Here is a 17511-nt window from a genome sequence, read left to right on the forward strand (position 1 = left end):
CCATCCTAAAGGAAATCAGTCCTGAATATTCATGGGAAGGACTGATGTTGAAGCTGAAACGCCAATACTTTGGCCACCTGATGCGAACAGCTGACTGATTTGAAAAGACCCTGATGCTGGGAAAGGTTGAAGGCAGGAGGAGAAGGGGACGACAGAGGTTTGAGATGGTTGGATAGCATCACCGACTCAATGGACATGAATTTGAGTAAACTCCGGGACTTGGTGATGGACAGGGAAGCCTGGTGTGCTGCAGTCCATGGGGTCGCAAAGAGTTGGACACGACTGAGTGACTGAACTGAACTGAGATGAATTTAAACCTAAACCACCAACAGGTGTTTCATCACAAAATTCCAGGTGCATGTGGTTACAGGAATATTTTCTTAATCTATACATTTAAAACTGTTCTAATCCCATTCTGAATGCTTTGATTTTTGAAGACTCAGGAATAGTTCCATTTTTTTTGGTTTATTTATTATAGGTTCCTTATTTTGCAAATATATTGGAACTGGCTTCAAAGAGCAGGCAAGTATCTTGTATGATATTTAGCCAATCCATAATAGGTAAATCTGGCTGTAGCTGCCCTGAGAGAGACAATGGAAATTTTAACCACTCTTAGGTGGAGCTTGGGAGTGTAAGCAGATAGGGTAGGATGGTCCTTGAAGAAGAACCAGGCATGGCTTTCTTGACCAAAGCCATTTTGTGATCTAAGCCTGGCCACAATGCTTGCCCTTGAGCAGGTCTCGGTAATTAAGGATCTTAAGAGAAGAAAAGAATGAAGAAACATTGCCTGCTATTAGGCAAGAGAAGTTGTAAAGACTCCCGTTCTCTTTCAATTTCAAAGATTAACCTGAAGTGCTCAACAACCAGATCTACTGGAACCTAAAGGATAATGATGTTGACCTTTTATAAACTATGACTTCAAGCAACTAAGGCTTGAACTCTGTCAACCACCCAAGCCCTTTCATGAATATGCTTAAAACTTCCCCAATTTTGCAGTTCTGGGAGACACTACTTTAAGGAAGATCCCCAAGGTTTTCCTTACTTGCTGCAAGTAATAAATCCTTCCTTCTCTCTGACTTGGTTGGGTCTTGTGGCTCAACAACCACCAAGAGGTGAACTCAGTATGGAGGTTCCTGCTAGCTCCCTCACTGGGCTTTAATCCAGTCACACTGTTATGAAACAGGGGCTCTGAAGAAATTGCTTGGGTCACTAAGGCCAGCGACTCATAAAGTTCCAGCACCCTCAAGGAATCCTCGCTCCCTTGACCTTAAGGTCAACAGGCTAATGATAAAGAAGGCCTCTGTGCTTCCCACCTCAGGGGCAGGAAGGAGAGCAGGAATGCTTCAGCAAGGCTTATGCAGATATGTCTTGAAACAGACTTGGAAAGATCAATGACTCAGAATGAGGTAAGAAAACTTGTTGAGGCAAGTCCCATTCAAATGTTCATGGCAGTAAAGTGGTCTGAGGTGTCCACATAAGTACTAAGAACAATAATTAAACAGAATTTTGCAATCTTGTCCAAACCTTTTGTTGCCATGGGACTTTTCCTTCAAACAAAAGCTTCTGTAGGAGTCCAAATACAAACCCACGTGAAGGCACGGTTGCTCCAGTTTGGGAAGGGTGGGGGAGGGGTTGGGCGCGGTTAAAAAAAAAAGTTTATTCATAAGACTAGAAAAATTTAAATCATCATAAGAGAAAAGCTTTGGATTCATATTTATATCATAGTCTAAAGAAACACTGCTCACAGAGTGAAGTTCCCCAAACCGACACTTCATTAGTTTTTAAAGTGAAGAGCTTTTGGATTTTAAGGACATTTTTACTTAAAAGCTGGGGAAGGAAAACGGCAACCCACTCCAGTATTCTTGCCTGGAAAATACCATGGACGGAGATCCCTGGCGGGCTACAGTCCATGGGGTCGCGAAGAGTCGGACACGACTGGGCGACTTCACTTACTTAAAGGCATGAGAATAGGGAATGTGACTTTTAGTCACACGGAAATGAGCCTTGGGTGGAAAATTTCAGATTTATGAACTATGTTCTGCAGGCCCGGGGCAATGAGTCCCTAAGCCCCACCAGGTGGCGCGCATACTCGGCATTTCCAGAATGTTTAGTTCTCTAACTCAAGGGTCAGATGGCCTGCCTCGTGCTTTGTAGGTTTAGGAAATCCGATTGGATGTCACGCTCGAGAAAACAACACTTCTGTTCTTCTGTTGTAAACTTCTTCCCTTTCACTTTCGTCCCAACTAGACAAATCCGCCTAACCTTGGTGTTGCCAAGGCGTCTTAACTTTTCAGAAAAGGAACGGGAAAAAAACCCCAGCCATTCCAAGCAGAAAGACCAGAAGAGCCTTCCTTCCGCGGCGTCTGGCGCAGCAGGAGGAAGCCTGGGAAGCTGGAGAAGTTTTAGTTTAAGGCTTCGCCAACCACGTGATCGTTTCTGGCCTCAGTTTCTTCATCTTTAAAATGGCTCTGAGCCATACCAGCCCGTGGCATCCCGTGGTAGGGGAGTCGGACCAACCACAGCTTAAATTATATAATTTATACCTCAGCTTAAATTATATAATTCCTAGTTAAATCTACATAAAAGTGGGATGTCATCCGGTATGGTTAAATGAAAGCGTTTGTCGCTCCGGTAGTGTCACAGACAAAATGCGTTTATTAATATTGCTTTCCTTCGTTAACTTACTGCCCTCCGGAGGGATGCCCCCACAGTGCCCCTCAGTCTGACAAATTAAACCCCCCCCTTTTTTTTCCCCATTCTTTTAAAATTCATATTCAAGGGAGGGTTTAGAACTCCAAGTTGAAACGTGTTAAGGGATAGATGGCCATGAGGAGCCAGCGGCACGTCGGAAAGCGAGGGCGGTTACTTTACAAACCCTCCGTCAGGGCCTTTCTCCCTACACAGCCCGGGTCCCCAGCCCTCAGACTGCGGCCAGAGGACCTCCGCCGCCCCGAAGGCCGCCTCCTCCTCCCCATCTCCTGGGGTCTCTCTCCAGGCGCTTCCCGGAGGCGTGCCCCGAGGCGGGGGACGCTCGGCCCCGCCCCCGTGCGTCACCGCGTACTTGCGCAGAGGCGTTTCCCGGGGCGTGCCGCGGTTGCTAGGCGACCGCGCCGCTCCCCCTCCCGCCTCCCTCCCTAGCTGCTCTTCTCGCTCTTCCCGACCCGGGCCAGTCCCGAGCGAACGCGCGCGGAGCGCCAGTGTCCAGACGCGAGTTCCCGGGGCACCGTCGCGGCCCGGGAGGCAGCCGCCCGGGCGCAGGTGGACGCCGCCCGCCCGCCCGCCTCTCCAACCGCCGTCCCTCCCCCCAGCGGGGTCCCGAGCTGCGGGATGGGCGGCACGGCTCGCGGGCCCGGGCGGAAGGATGAGGGGCCGCCGGGGGCCCCACTCCCGCCGCAGCAGCAGAGGTAACGGCGCCGCGGGCGTAACGGGCTGGGGCGCCCCGGTGAGCGCTGGCGCTGGCCGGCGAGGAGCGGGGCGGGGATGGGCGGGCTGGAGGCTGAGCGAACCCCCAGCGGGAGGGTTAGGGAAGGGGTCTGGCCCGCCACCTTCTTCTCTATCCGCTGCCCTCCTCCCCATCCCAGTGGGGGAGGAGGCTAGGGAAATAATTCCCACCCTGGGGTTCTCTCTGAAGCCCTCGATCGGGGATGTACGGTCAAGAAGTCCAAGAAGCTGGGACTTTTGTAGGGGCTTCTTAGGAAACTGGGGAGGGGGATGAACAGGGATAACCGAGGACTTTGCCGTGAGGGGTGTGGTCTGGCCTCGGGGTGCAGGTGTGGGGCTCTCCCCGGTAGGGCTTTTCTGTGGATCCTGTTTGGAGAGTTTTTCCACCTTGCATTGTATTTTACACCTTAATAGAAGGGACCCCTCCCCGCTCCCCACTTCATTTGCATGGAGACTTCCTTTGGCTCTTTATAGGAAATCTTGTAGGTCTTCCATCTGTCTTTCTCTGTAAATGTGGACGTCTGTCCCATTGTGTTTGTTTTATTCCTGCTGTTGGCAAAGAACCAGTCGCATCCAGATTTTTTGGTTCTTGTCAGTGAAGCAGTTCCCGTTAAAGACATAATTCTATCAGAACGTGACTCTTTTTTAAAAAAGAACATTCTAAAAATATTTGTAGTGGGTTGTTAGGGTTTGTTTTTTGAGCTTTTAAAAAAGCTCTTTGTATTTCTATAACACATTGATTAAGAAAACTCTAGAACTAATTCTGCAAAACAGTTTTTACAAGCCACTGAATTATTGCAGCGTGCTTTTAAAGATTAAAAAAAATTCTTCCCTGGCAGCTGGATCATTATCATTGCATTCATAGTATATCTTGTAAAAATGATACAGTGAAGTGCTACTGTGTGTTACTGGGAAGTCCGTGTTCTTGGTGGCAGTACATTATTCAGGGCCATCTTGTGGATTAAAGAAATCCTCTCTGAATTTTGTGTTCCCTTCCAGTGGTGGAGGCACAGTTTTAAAGTACAGAGAAATAATCTGTAATCACTTGGCATTTAGCTTCCACCATCCACTGGAAAACTAAGTGGTTAAAAACATGAAATGCTTGTGATTTAGATAATTTCTTTAGTATTTGCTGTAGAATTCACTGTATTTTTCAACAAATTAGATAGATGTTAAGTAGGTAAGTAAAGAGAAGACAGCCCTAAGAAGGCCTTTTATTTCTTGCTTATAAGACCCAGAAAGGTGTAGACCGTAACTATTCTTCCCTTTACAACTGTGTAGAAAATGGCTCAGAGAGGGAGCTGGTGTAGCCAGTTTTAGAACCGAAATTAAAATCCATGTCTCCGACTTTGAAAATACAGTCCTCAGTCTTGTTTGTTGTAGTTAGCTTTTAGGCTTCCGTATTTAAACTAGTCTTCGTTTTCAAGTAGTAAGTTAAATTAAATCCTTTGATAGTCCCTATCCTTAACAACATTCAGAAAGTAAGAATTATTTTAACTATTTCAAAATACAAACCTAGAAATACTTTTATTTCTTTAGATACAAAAAGAGAAAAGTTGGATTTCCTCTCTTCCTTTGCAAAATACCTCTGTAGTTTGTGTTCAGTGCCAGAATTCAAAGTGAACATTTTTTTTTCGCCACCATTTTTATTGGGATATAATTGCTTTACAATGTTGTGTTAGTTTCTGCCAGTGTGGATCAGCCACAGGTTACACGTCTATCCCCTCCCGGTTGAGCCTCCCTTGTACCTCCCCTGCCCCTCTGGGTCATCACAGAGCACCCATCTGAGCTCCCTGTGCTATATACGTACTGCAGTTTCCCACTAGCTAGCTATTGTACATATGGTAGTGTATATACAGAGTGGACATTCCGTTTGTATTAATTATTCTTTGTAGAAGATAAGAAGTAGTTAAAACACAAGGTGTTTTGGAAATACAAATTTATTTACTTTAGTTACTGACAGATTTTATCTGTAATCCTTTCAACTAGATTGGGGGATGGTGTCTATGATACCTTCATGATGATAGATGAGACCAAATGCCCACCCTGTTCAAATGTACTCTGCAATCCTTCTGAACCACCTCTACCCAGAAGACTAAATGTAAGTAAATGAAGTAATTCTTTGAACTTTAATGGTCCTCCTGAAAAGGAGGAAGTGCTACTTTGAATGATCAAGGTACAGTTATAGCTCACTGGTTAACCCAGGCTCTTTTTTTGTTTCTTTTTGGTTTCTCTTGACTTTGAAATAACAGGTTCTGAGGTCCAAGTTTAGCTTTTCAGAATGATTTTGACTTGGAATCTATTTATTTATTCCTTCCAATCACTGGGATAAATAAGGGGAAAAAATAGCATGCTACTTTTGTCTAGATAATGGTTATTTTTTTAAATAGAATGATAAATATATAGAGTGTATTATGATGGCTCATTTTAACAAAAACAAGGAACAGAAATTACCTCTGAACTTAGAGGTATTTTTTTTTCTGCAAGGTAGGAATGCAGTCTTAGCTTATTAGTATGCTTAAGAGAAACATTTTATAGATCATAAATAAAACTTGAACAGTACAGTTTGGTTTTGATGCATTTATTCATTTTGGAGCTTGCAGGCATTTAGCTTTTGACACCATTTTATTAAGGTAATAAAAAAAACTAATTCCTATTCCCTCGGCACACATAGAGTGATAGGGAGAGTGGGGTTTGGACAAGTTCCATGACAGGGAGAAGCTATCCTGTGGTTTTAAAATTTGCTGCATATCATCTAATGAACAAATTGAATAATTGAGCTGACTAATTTATCAATAATTCTCCTTCATATTTCTGTTTAAGACCTAAAATTATTTCTGTATAAAGAACTGCTTGCATTTTTCATAGTCCTTCCCAGCTGTTTGTCAGCTTTGCCACTAAAAATCAACCTTTTCACTGCTTTCAAGGCTAGTAATATTACAGAATATGGGCTAAATATATCTGGAAGGCCAGTAACCCTATTTTTAATCTCCTTTCTGGATTGCAATGTTTCCTTTCCATTCTCTGCCAGCTTATTTTTATAATATATGAAAACTTCTGAAAAATCCAAAACCATGTATGTAGTTCTTGTGTTGACGATCAGATTTCTTGGTTACTTACTGACCATTAGCATATCTCTATAGGAAATTTTTGCAGTTGGTCATTATGTGACTTAAAATACATTTTAATAAATTTTTTAAATTAAGAGCTAAACATTTATTAATTGATATAAATTATGTGTAATTTATAAATATTTTAAAAATAAAATTGCATAATTATTTTTAATACACATTATTTTGGAAAGAATGCTAGAGAATTTGGAGATGATAACTGAATATAGATAATAGGCCATTTTAACGTCAGCACTGGCCATTAGTTGGCCATTGCTAATCACTGTCTGTGTGTTAGTTGCTTAATCATGTCCGACTCTTTGCAACCCCATGGGGTGTAGCCCACCAGGCTCTTCCATCCATGGGATTTTCCAGGCAGGAACACTGGAGTGGATTGCTGTTTCCTTCTTCATGGGATCTTCCTGACCCAGGGATCAAACCCAGGTCTCCTGCATTGCAGGCAGACTGTTTACCATCTGAGCCACCAGGGAAGCTGTCTAGTAGGGCAATTAAATTGCCTACTAATGTTTCAGGATCAAAATGAATTTTTTTTACTCTATGATACTCAACAATAATACAATTTTGGAAACACACGGTTTTATGTTCTAACCCAATGGTGTCTTTGCAAACTTTGCTGAAAAAGTACTTTTGAGGGCTTACCTGGTGGACTAGCAGTTTAAAAATCTGCATGCCAGTGCAGGCAACACAGGTTCAATCCCTGTCCAAGAAGATTGTACATGTGGTGGAGCAGTGAAGCCCGTGTACCACGGCTTCTGAGCCAGTAGCCAGGAGCCCACGCTCTGCAACGGAGAGAAGCCCACACAGATCAACAGAGACCCAGCTCAACCAGAAGTAAATAGATACATTTCAAAAGAAATAAACCTTTTTTTTTTACACTGCTTTGGACCTCTTAGTGACACTTGTAGCTCTTTATGCCATGACTCCAGGACCCTACTGCTCATTTCACAAAGGCTTTTAGCTTCGTTGTTTATCCGAGATGCCTTACATTCTCATTGTAAATGATAAATCATCTGCTCCTAGGCTTTTAATAGGTTAGCTTTGTGTTGCAGAGATTTAGGGTTGAGAGTGAGAGGGTGGTGTTCTATAACTGCTTTAACATGTGTGTGGAATTGTAGATTCTTCTAGAACAATGAAAGAAAGATTTTATTTATAGTGCACCAGATTTGATACATAATTGATTCAGGCCAGTGTTTGAGTTATTTACAAGAAAGGAAAGAAAGCTAAGAAAAGAGCCCCTCCCTGTGTGGAAAAATCCCTTCCTGGAATTCTTCAGATGCATTGGAGATTCAGAACTCAACAGTCCACCGGGGCCTAGACCTGAAGTGTTGGGTTCTGTTCTGGGCGCCACGCCTGCACAAAGTGCAGTGTGGTGAGAACGTGGGATCCCAAGCCGTGTGAGGTGGAGGTTGCAATGGGGATGATGAGTCTACAGAAAAACAGTGGGGCAGAACAACCCTTTTAGGTATCTGAAGAGCTTTAGCGTGGAAATTTGGATACACCTGTGCAAGTCCAGAGAGCAACGTAAGACTTAAATTGCAGAGAGAGAGATTTAGGCTCATTTTTAGGAAAAACCACAAGTCAGCAAATCCAAATGACATCCTTAATCTTATTGTAATAGTTCTGTGAGAGTTAATTTTCTGTTGTATATCTGTTCTTATTAACGGTCTGTACCTGAGACCCTCTCTTGATCACAAACAGAAATGAAGACCTCGAGAGCCAGGGCAGCCTTCCTTGTAGGCAGAGTTAGGTGAAGTACCCAGGGATGAACCCTGGACCACAGATAGCTTTCCTACCAGCTTGTCGAGTTCCTAGACAGTTATTCCTTTGGGTTAAGACATGAATCTTCTATTAAAGTTCAAATAGCTCTGAGAGGTGGTAGCACATTAAATTGTATAGCAAGTTGCAAGCAGGTTTTATGTGCGGGAGAAAGTGGGTGAAGTGTTTCCATGCATCCTAAGAGAAGCCCAATCAAGAAGCCCTTCTTTGGAGCAGAAGGCATATTTAATGCCAGACATCTGGTGGAGGGGGAGTCTGGAGCCACAGAGGAAGGCACCACAGAGAGAAAAGATAAGCTAGACGGGGAAGGGAGGGTGTATCAGAGTTTAAACCTTACTGTGCTGAGAATTTTCCCTAATTGTTACCAGTATTTTTAACCTGTTTTATCATTTGTGAAGGTCTTTCACATATATCATTAATTGATTCTAGTATCATACTACAAGGCGGTATTATCCACATTTTACAGATGGAGAAATCCAGGCTAAGAAACCGGGATAAAGGTTTTACCTGTCCTGGGACCACCAGTTTTTGAGCAGTGTGGCCATCCCAGCCAAGGCTTCTGACTTCATATTTTTTAAGAATGTGTCCTCAAGACTTTAGAGTAAATATTTAGATGCGTTTAGGTAAGATAATAAAAATGTTAAGGAAAACTGGTTGAGATGCATGCAAATGTTCGGTTTTGTTGTGTATATCTAGCTAAAATCAAGCAGTTATAATTCTTTAGTTCAGCAACGCATATCTCCTAATAGATTGTAGAACCTTGAGATCACATGTTTTTTGGTAATCACAATTGTTCACTACAACTACTTTTATAGTAGTATTGAACATCCCTAAAAACAGGAATAATTATTTGATTTAATTGATGATAAGAAAAATGTTAATCCATGGCTGATTCATGTCAATGTATGGCAAAAACCACTACAATATTGTAAAGTAATTAGCCTACAATTAATAAAAATAAATGGAGAAAAAGAAAAATGTTGCATTATATTTACATTTTAGCACTTCTTGACTAGTGATCATTCTCTGTTTTGGTATCAGAGATCTCTCCTGGTCCCTATCTTACCTCTTTATTTAGAAACCCAATGTCAAAGTATGACTACAGTTGTACTGGCTGCTTTGCTTATATGTAAGATGATGTAATGCCTCATTTTTGTAACTGTAGTACTCTATAAATGTTTGAATTGATTATAGGACAGGAACAGGCCGGAACTAATATCCTGCTTTTGTAACTAAATTAGGATCTGTCTAGATATGCTGACAATTTTTTTCATCCCTTTTTTGTTTTTATTTATATTTTTATTTATATAGATGATAGATTATTGTTTATTTAGGTTGTTGTTTATTTAGGTCTTGTTAAAATTCTGTTTTTTAAATGTTTGGGCACTTTGGATCAGTACCTTATAATTTGTATCATATTTTAAGAGATCATAACTATAGCTCAGAGCTCCCCTGAAATGATCATAGAAGCTCTCAGACACACCAGAGGTGCAGTTCTTCAGATCCATTAAAAAAAATTGTTCTTGGAACTGACCTGGAATTTTTTTTTTTTGAACAGTGGATTTAGCATTTTTTTCCCTTTTCTTCTTCTTAGCACCTTCTAACATTTTTCTCTCTTTTTTGGTGTTTGGTTTTTTGCCCTTTTTCTCCATCTATTTTCAAAGAATCTTATTTCAGAGATATTCAATAAGTAGAGTTTTCTTCTGTGGCTTACTGTTCCTTGCAGAAAAAGGTGATGCAAAATCAAGTAAAGAATTGCGTACCTCTGTCGTGTAGGCTCTTGCTGAGGAAGAGTGGTGTATGTGTCTGTGAGCCTGGGAGAGAGAGAAGGGAAGGAGGAGGCTGTCTTTCTTTAGGAGAGGCCCCTTTCCACAGGGGCCTTGGATTCTCACTGTTCCTCATCAGATACAGAAAGAATCGGCCTCCATGATCTCAGGAGTCTTCTCTGAATTAGAACTTCTGTGATTGAGTGAAGGGAGGTAGGAAGATGGAATAATTTATTTGGGGACCCTGGAGTAGATGATGAGGCCTTGGTTGATTCCAGACCACGATCAGCACTCAGGCCTTACTGGAGAGTTAGAACAGACACCAGGAGAAGCTGGTGCCAAGTTGTATTAACGTTCTGACTGAGTCAGAAGTGCTGGCTTCACATCCTGCCTCTGTCCCTTTATCGTTTACAGAGCAGTGTAACATGCATTGTTTTACTCCTGATACGTGCCCTTAAGATTTGGGAAGATACTTGGAAACAGGTGTGAACAGTGTAGGACAGTATGTGTATAATCAGGTGCCGGATTATACGGTAGATGGAAAAGCTACAGTTGAGACATGAGTGGACCCACAGTGCGGGCTTGGAGTGGCCCTGAGTAGGAGAGAGAGAGGACGAGAATCGGCCTTTGACAGAGTGTAGGATTCAAGTGGATGCGGTGGAAAGATCCTCAGTAGGAAGACACACCTGTTAGAAGGAATCTAGCATGTTTAGGGTATGGTAAGATGACCATCTTGTCTGGAACAAAGCAGGACATATGTAGGGAGTTGGGTTGCCCTTAACAGTCACGGAGTCTGAAGATTAGCATAGCATAGGTTTCTAGGGACGCCTGCTTTTCTCATCTCACTTTTGGGTCTTTTAACTACACAACTGGACATGTTTTGTTGTTTTGTTCAGTCCAGGGGAGGATTCTTCCATCCTTCCACTGTTTTTAGTGACTAACAGATTCGTTTCTCTTTGCCATAGATCACCACTGAGCATTTAACAAGAGATCCTACTCAACGCTTCCTGAATGGAGGTGAGATGAAGGTAGAACAGCTATTTCAAGAATTTGGCAACAGAAGAGCCGACAACCTTCAGTCAGATGGTATCAACGACTCTGAAAAATGCTCTCCCTCCGCTTCTCAGGGTAAAAGTTCAGATAGTTTGAATACAGTGAAATCCAGCAGTTCATCCAAAGCATCCAAAGTGGTGCCTCTGACTCCAGAACAGGCCCTGAAGCAATATAAACATCACCTCACTGCTTATGAGAAGCTGGAAATTGTCAATTATCCAGAAATTTACTTTGTGGGTCCAAATGCCAAAAAAAGACATGGAGTTATTGGTGGTCCTAATAACAGTGGCTATGACGATGCAGATGGGTCCTATATTCACGTGCCTCGAGACCATCTAGCTTATCGATATGAGGTGCTGAAAATTATTGGCAAGGGCAGTTTTGGGCAGGTAGCCCGGGTCTATGATCACAAACTTCGACAGTATGTGGCCCTAAAGATGGTACGCAATGAAAAGCGCTTCCATCGCCAAGCAGCCGAGGAGATCCGGATTTTGGAGCATCTTAAAAAGCAGGATAAAACCGGTAGTATGAACGTTATTCACATGCTAGAAAGTTTCACATTCCGGAACCATGTTTGCATGGCCTTTGAATTGCTGAGCATAGACCTTTATGAGCTCATTAAAAAAAACAAGTTCCAGGGCTTTAGCATCCAGTTAGTTCGCAAATTTGCTCAATCCATCTTGCAATCCTTGGATGCGCTCCACAAAAACAAGATCATTCACTGTGACCTAAAGCCAGAGAACATTCTCCTGAAACAGCATGGGCGCAGTGCGACCAAGGTCATTGACTTTGGCTCCAGCTGTTTCGAGTACCAGAAGCTGTACACCTACATCCAATCTCGGTTCTACAGAGCTCCGGAGATCATCCTGGGAAGCCGCTACAGCACACCCATCGACATATGGAGTTTTGGCTGCATCCTTGCAGAGCTTCTGACAGGACAGCCGCTCTTCCCTGGAGAGGATGAAGGAGACCAGCTGGCCTGTATGATGGAGCTTCTGGGGATGCCACCAGCAAAACTTCTGGAACAATCCAAACGTGCCAAGTACTTTATTAACTCCAAGGGCCTGCCTCGCTACTGTTCTGTGACCACTCAGGCCGATGGGAGGGCAGTGCTTGTGGGAGGTCGTTCGCGGAGGGGTAAGAAGCGGGGTCCCCCAGGCAGCAAAGATTGGGGGACAGCACTGAAAGGGTGTGAGGACTACTTATTTATAGAGTTTCTGAAAAGATGCCTCCAGTGGGACCCCTCTGCCCGCCTGACCCCGGCTCAAGCACTAAGACACCCTTGGATTAGCAAATCTGTTCCCAGACCTCTCACCATTGAAAAGGTGTCAGGCAAACGGGTAGTAAATCCTGCAAATGCTTTCCAGGGACTGGGTTCCAAGTTGCCTCCAGTTGTAGGAATAGCCAATAAGCTTAAAGCTAACTTAATGTCAGAAACCAGTGGTGGTATACCTCTGTGCAGTGTATTGCCAAAACTGATTAACTAATGGACAGCGATGTGCTCAAGAGATGCATATGTATGTATTTTTAATTATCTTGCAAACCTGAAAATGGAAAAAAAGCCCATTGGTGGATGTGTTTTTTGTCAATGTAGATTTCTTTTTTTTTTAATAAGGCAAAGCATTTTTATATGACTGTTAAAAGAACTCTTCACAAGGGCTAGATTACCTAACCAGCTTGTATTGGCCATCCTGGAATATATATTAAAAGACTTTTTATAGGTCAGTGCATCTTTTGTTATTATTGGCAGGCATGCATCAACTTCTGTGTTAAATTTGGTTGGTTTAAATCTCTTTCTCTCAAGATAGAAGGTATGCCAGAAAGTATATCCTGATCATTAACTTCTAGACTCCCTCAGCATCTGTTCCAGAGGGTTAATCTGGGACATAGCTGTAGTTACAGGTGAGAGCCAAAGCGAGACCTCTTGTCCCAGCCCGCTGTCCTGTGGGCTCCTGCCAGAGGGGAGGGCTCACGGTAGAATGTGGGGTCTCCTAGAGAAGTCTGCTTCCAAGTGGCTCACTTCATTTCTGTGATGGATGGTGTTTCTATTTTATGTTGTCATTGTTTTGCTGCTGATTAGTTTCCTGGGCACCGAAAGCATTTTACAGACATCTTGTGCTGAGTTGCTCAGTCGTGTCCGACTCTGACCCCCTGGACTGTAGCTCACCAGGCTCCTCTGTCCATGGGATTCTCCAGGCAAGAACAGTGGAGTGGGCTGCCATGCGCTTCCTCAGGGGATCTTCCCAAACCAGGGATTTAACCCTGGGCTCCAGATGAGCCAGGACATTAAAGGTAGCTTCAGCGTGCAGATGGCTGCTGCATCTCCATGGATTCTTTCCTCATGAAGTGATCACTGTCACGTGGAGCTGACCACAGCTCCATCACTCCACTCCTCTTTCCAGCTGTCTGCCAGCTTAACGTGCCACAGTTCTGGCCCTTTCAGTTTAAACAGAAGACTATTCCCTGGATTCAGAGCAAGCTTCAGTTATGAGAAAATCCGAAAACTGTAATCCGTTTCATTTTTCCTTCACTTAAATATTCTATTTCTGTGCTAAGATTTAAACAGCGAGGGCTAGTACTAAAGCTAATTGCTAACCAGATGCCGTCCTCAGAAGGGTGGGAAGGGACAGCAGCTAACGCACTTGCTGACTTGTTTTCTTCCCCCTGTCCTGCCTCTGCTTCTATCCTCCTCCAGAATGGGAGTCCACCTGAATGCTGTCCTGACGGAGTTCTCTGCAGAGTAGACCGTTGCTTTCTCTAACACTGTTCTCAGAGTTATCCAGTTCCAGTTTTAACATGGAATTTAGTCTCTGCAGATTCCATAAGATGGAGAGGAGGCTGGTTTTGTTGGACAACACAGAAAAAGAAGGAACATGCCACGGGCACTTGGCTTTGGGAACTTTTGCCCTGAGCAGAAGTTTTTCTGATGGCCACAGCACAGAGCCATCCGGAGCACGGCCCCAGCCTCTTGGGTGCAAGGCCACATGCAGGGCAGGGTTCAGACTGAGGCCCCAGCCTCTTAAAAGGGGATGTCCTGGTACTTCTGGGGCCTGAGCAACTGTATATTTAAAACCTTAGTTATTTGCCCTACCCCTGGTTTGCAGAAGGCAATGGAATATGCAAGTCCTTTCAACCCTTTAACTCTTGCTAAATGCTCTGACTTGCAGAGAAGTTGTGTAAAACTCCTGCATTATCTAGGCAGAGCATATGTTGAAGTGGTTTTTCCAGTCGTTATCACACAGGGAGACCTGCTCTCTTCAGCAAATTGTTAAAAGGACTGAAACCTCAAACGCGTCTGCCATGTGCTAGATTTCGATGTTTGTGTTGTTGGTGAGCTGTCTCCTTGGTCACTCAGCGCTGTGTGTGACTTGGGAGAGAAGGGAGCCTGTGGTCCGATTCTGTTATTGAACGAACCATAAAATTACGGAACCCAGGCCAAGTGACAGGATATAGACAACCCATGACACTGTACAAATTCTAGAAAGCTCTGGGAAGGTGAATGGATGTGTTTATGCCTAAATTTGGCAGCCTGGAGGGTGACGCAGAGCAGAGTCATTCAAGTTGGCATGCCTGGCTGTTGCGGGCTACTTCAAGTTTGGGGAGAGTGGGCTGCTCAAAAACACTGTGTGCCAGATGGGTTTGGAGAGGTTATGAGTGCATTTCAAGTTTGGGGATAATTGCAGTTTTTAGAAGCTGTCACTCTGTGCCCCCCTTTTCCAGCCATTGTCAGATACTGCTTGGATCCCTGCCCATCCATAGCCCTGAGTAACTGAATTGGATCAGAGCTGATACAGCGATTCAGGCTGTGTATTACAGTTATTGGATTGTTCTTTAGCCATTTTCGTTATTTCAATTAAATAGGTCAAGTTGGTTGACTTATTGATTTTTAAATTGAAAAAATCAACTGAGTTTCCAAATTGTTACTGACGCAGTACAGAGCTGGGTAGGAATGTTTGTTTTATTTCATTCCTAAAATCATGGTTTTCTTTCAACGTGGAAAACTGACCTGTCCAGCTAATGCCTGCTCACCTTATTAGACTCCATCCCACCTTCTGCTGTCACAGTGATTGATCTGTCATGTGCCGTCACGATTCCTCCCTTGTTAGAGTGCAAGCTGTGAACAGGCACACCTGTTCATCGTGAGGCTCTGAGTTAACCGGTCGTGATGCTCCTGAGCGTGTGCACGCGCTGGGGAACGTTTTCCTCCGTGCACCAGAAGTGTGCTCACCTCTTATCTTCTTTCAAATTGACCTACACAGTGAACCTCTGACCCCTTCTTTTTGAGAGAGGATAATTAGAGAAGGGTTATGTGAGGCCACCTTTTTCTGATCCAATATTTGACATTTGATGATAATGAAAAAGAAAATGCAACCATAACCTAACTATGACACAAAGATTCTACTTCTGTCCCATAAGGGCTCCGTGAACGAAGAGAGAGTCTAGCCTGGATCTCCTTTCCTGGAGGAAATTGATTAGGACCATACTAGCATGCTTTATCCCAAGGTGGTTTTTTTTTTTAGTTTTTTAAATTTTAATTAGGGGATAATTACTTTATAATATTGTGATGGTTTTTGCCGTACATCAGTTTTACTCAGCCACAGGTATATATGTGTCCCCCTCATCCTGAGCCCCCCTCCCACCTTCCTCCCTGCCCCACCCCTCTGGGTTCTCCTGGAGGGGCTTTGGGTGCCCTGCTTCATGCACCCAACTCGCCCGCGTCATCTGATCTACATACAGTAATGTACATGTCTCAGTGCTTTTCCCGCAAATCATCCCACCCTCACCTTCCTCTACTGAGTCCAAGAGTCTGTTCGTTACATCTGTGTCTCCTTTGTTGCCCCGCGTGTAGGATCATTGGTACCATCTTTATAATTCCACATATATGCATTAATGTACAGTGTTTGTCTCTCTCTTTCTGACTTACTTCACTCTGTATAATAGACTCCAGGTTCATCCACTTTATTAAAACTGATTCAACTGCGTTCCTTTTTATAGCTGAGTCATATTCCATTGTGTATATGGAAGCTTCCTTATCCATTCATCTGCCTTTGGACATCTAGGTTGCTTCCATTTCCTAGCTATTGTAAATAGTGCTGTAGTGAACATTAGGGTACACGTGTCTTTCAGTTATTCCTAACTGTTTTAAGGGGAGTTGGGACAGACAGGTTAGCTAACTAATGTCATTATATTTTAGTTTTCATGACACTGAGTTTTTAAGAATGGGGTTTATTACATGATCAAAAAACTGAACAAAAGATGAAAAATTTAACTGTGAAACTGAATCTGTAGCAGCTGGTCATGTTGAAACTTTCTGTTTTGCTTAATTCCTAACTAGACATAAGTAAAGTTAAATGCTATATTTTAGGTAGCAGGTGATACATGGTTCTAAGCTTTCCTGACTAACAAGAGTACGCCTACTGCTTTAGTGAATCATGGAAAATTCTTTCTCATTTATTTTTAAGGATTTCTCTTGCATCTGTTATTCAGCGTCACAAACACGGAAGTTGGCAGGGTGACAGTGATTGTTCCAGACTGCATCTGAATGCTTTTTTTCTCCTCTGAGAATGAAAGATAGGTACTTATCCCTTGAATTAGGTGGAACTGCCAGAACACGTTTTCCTCCGTTTCTTCAGTCTCGCCGGAGGTGACCAGTCTGTAGAACTCTACAGCTTACTATGCACAGAGCAATTGCAGTCGCCCACAACGTGAGCAACCTGGAGCCTTCCGAACAAGAAGAGACGAGGCCAGGGACCGGCAAGTCAAGGAAGCGCTTCCTCTGCCAGGGATCAGCCCCTCGGTTTGCAGTATTCTTAATCTCTTCAGCGTGTCCCACTTTCACCTTCAACCTGTTCTTCCTAAAGCCCACAATTTTACAAAAATTTACTTCCAAACCTGATCTCCAACCAGAATGTGATCAGGGGTAATCCTTTCAGGTGTGTCAAATTGTGCCTACTATTTCAGTGAGAGAAGTTTTTAAGCAAACCCATCCATGTAAGGACTAAAAGCTCTGGTTGCTGAGAGCCATTTTCCCTGAGATAAGCCAGAGCTACAAATATACCGTCTAGCCTTTGAAAGAAAGGATACGATTCTTAATATAGCTCACCAACCACTAAGTCAAGCCCAGGCTCTCATAATTTTTTCTATAACAGGAGAAGTCTGCCTGCCTGCCTGTTGACGCAAAAGACTCTCATCTCTTACGCTACTACACAAATAAATTAAAAAGAAAGGGCTCCCCTAAATCAGGCCAGATGGTGACCTGTGGCTATTTCAGCTCAGGATGTCAGTGTCTGAAGCATCAGGTTTGAATCATTTGGTATCATGGGATTTGATCACTGTTCACTTGA

At 43.4% G+C, this 17511-nt stretch overlaps 1 protein-coding gene across 1 annotated transcript; it reads left to right on the forward strand.

Annotated features, from left to right (window-relative positions):
* The first annotated feature begins 3146 nt into the window (after positions 1-3146).
* DYRK3 (dual specificity tyrosine phosphorylation regulated kinase 3) lies at positions 3147-12998 on the forward strand. The gene is made up of 3 exons (XM_065936693.1): positions 3147-3404; positions 5431-5542; positions 11080-12998. Exons 1-3 carry the CDS (start codon positions 3328-3330, stop codon positions 12652-12654), a joined length of 1764 nt encoding a protein of 587 aa, XP_065792765.1. The 5' UTR covers positions 3147-3327; the 3' UTR covers positions 12655-12998.
* The last annotated feature ends 4513 nt before the right edge of the window (positions 12999-17511 follow it).

This window comes from Muntiacus reevesi, chromosome 5 (genome assembly GCF_963930625.1).
Source record: "Muntiacus reevesi chromosome 5, mMunRee1.1, whole genome shotgun sequence".
Taxonomy (NCBI): domain Eukaryota; kingdom Metazoa; phylum Chordata; class Mammalia; order Artiodactyla; family Cervidae; genus Muntiacus; species Muntiacus reevesi.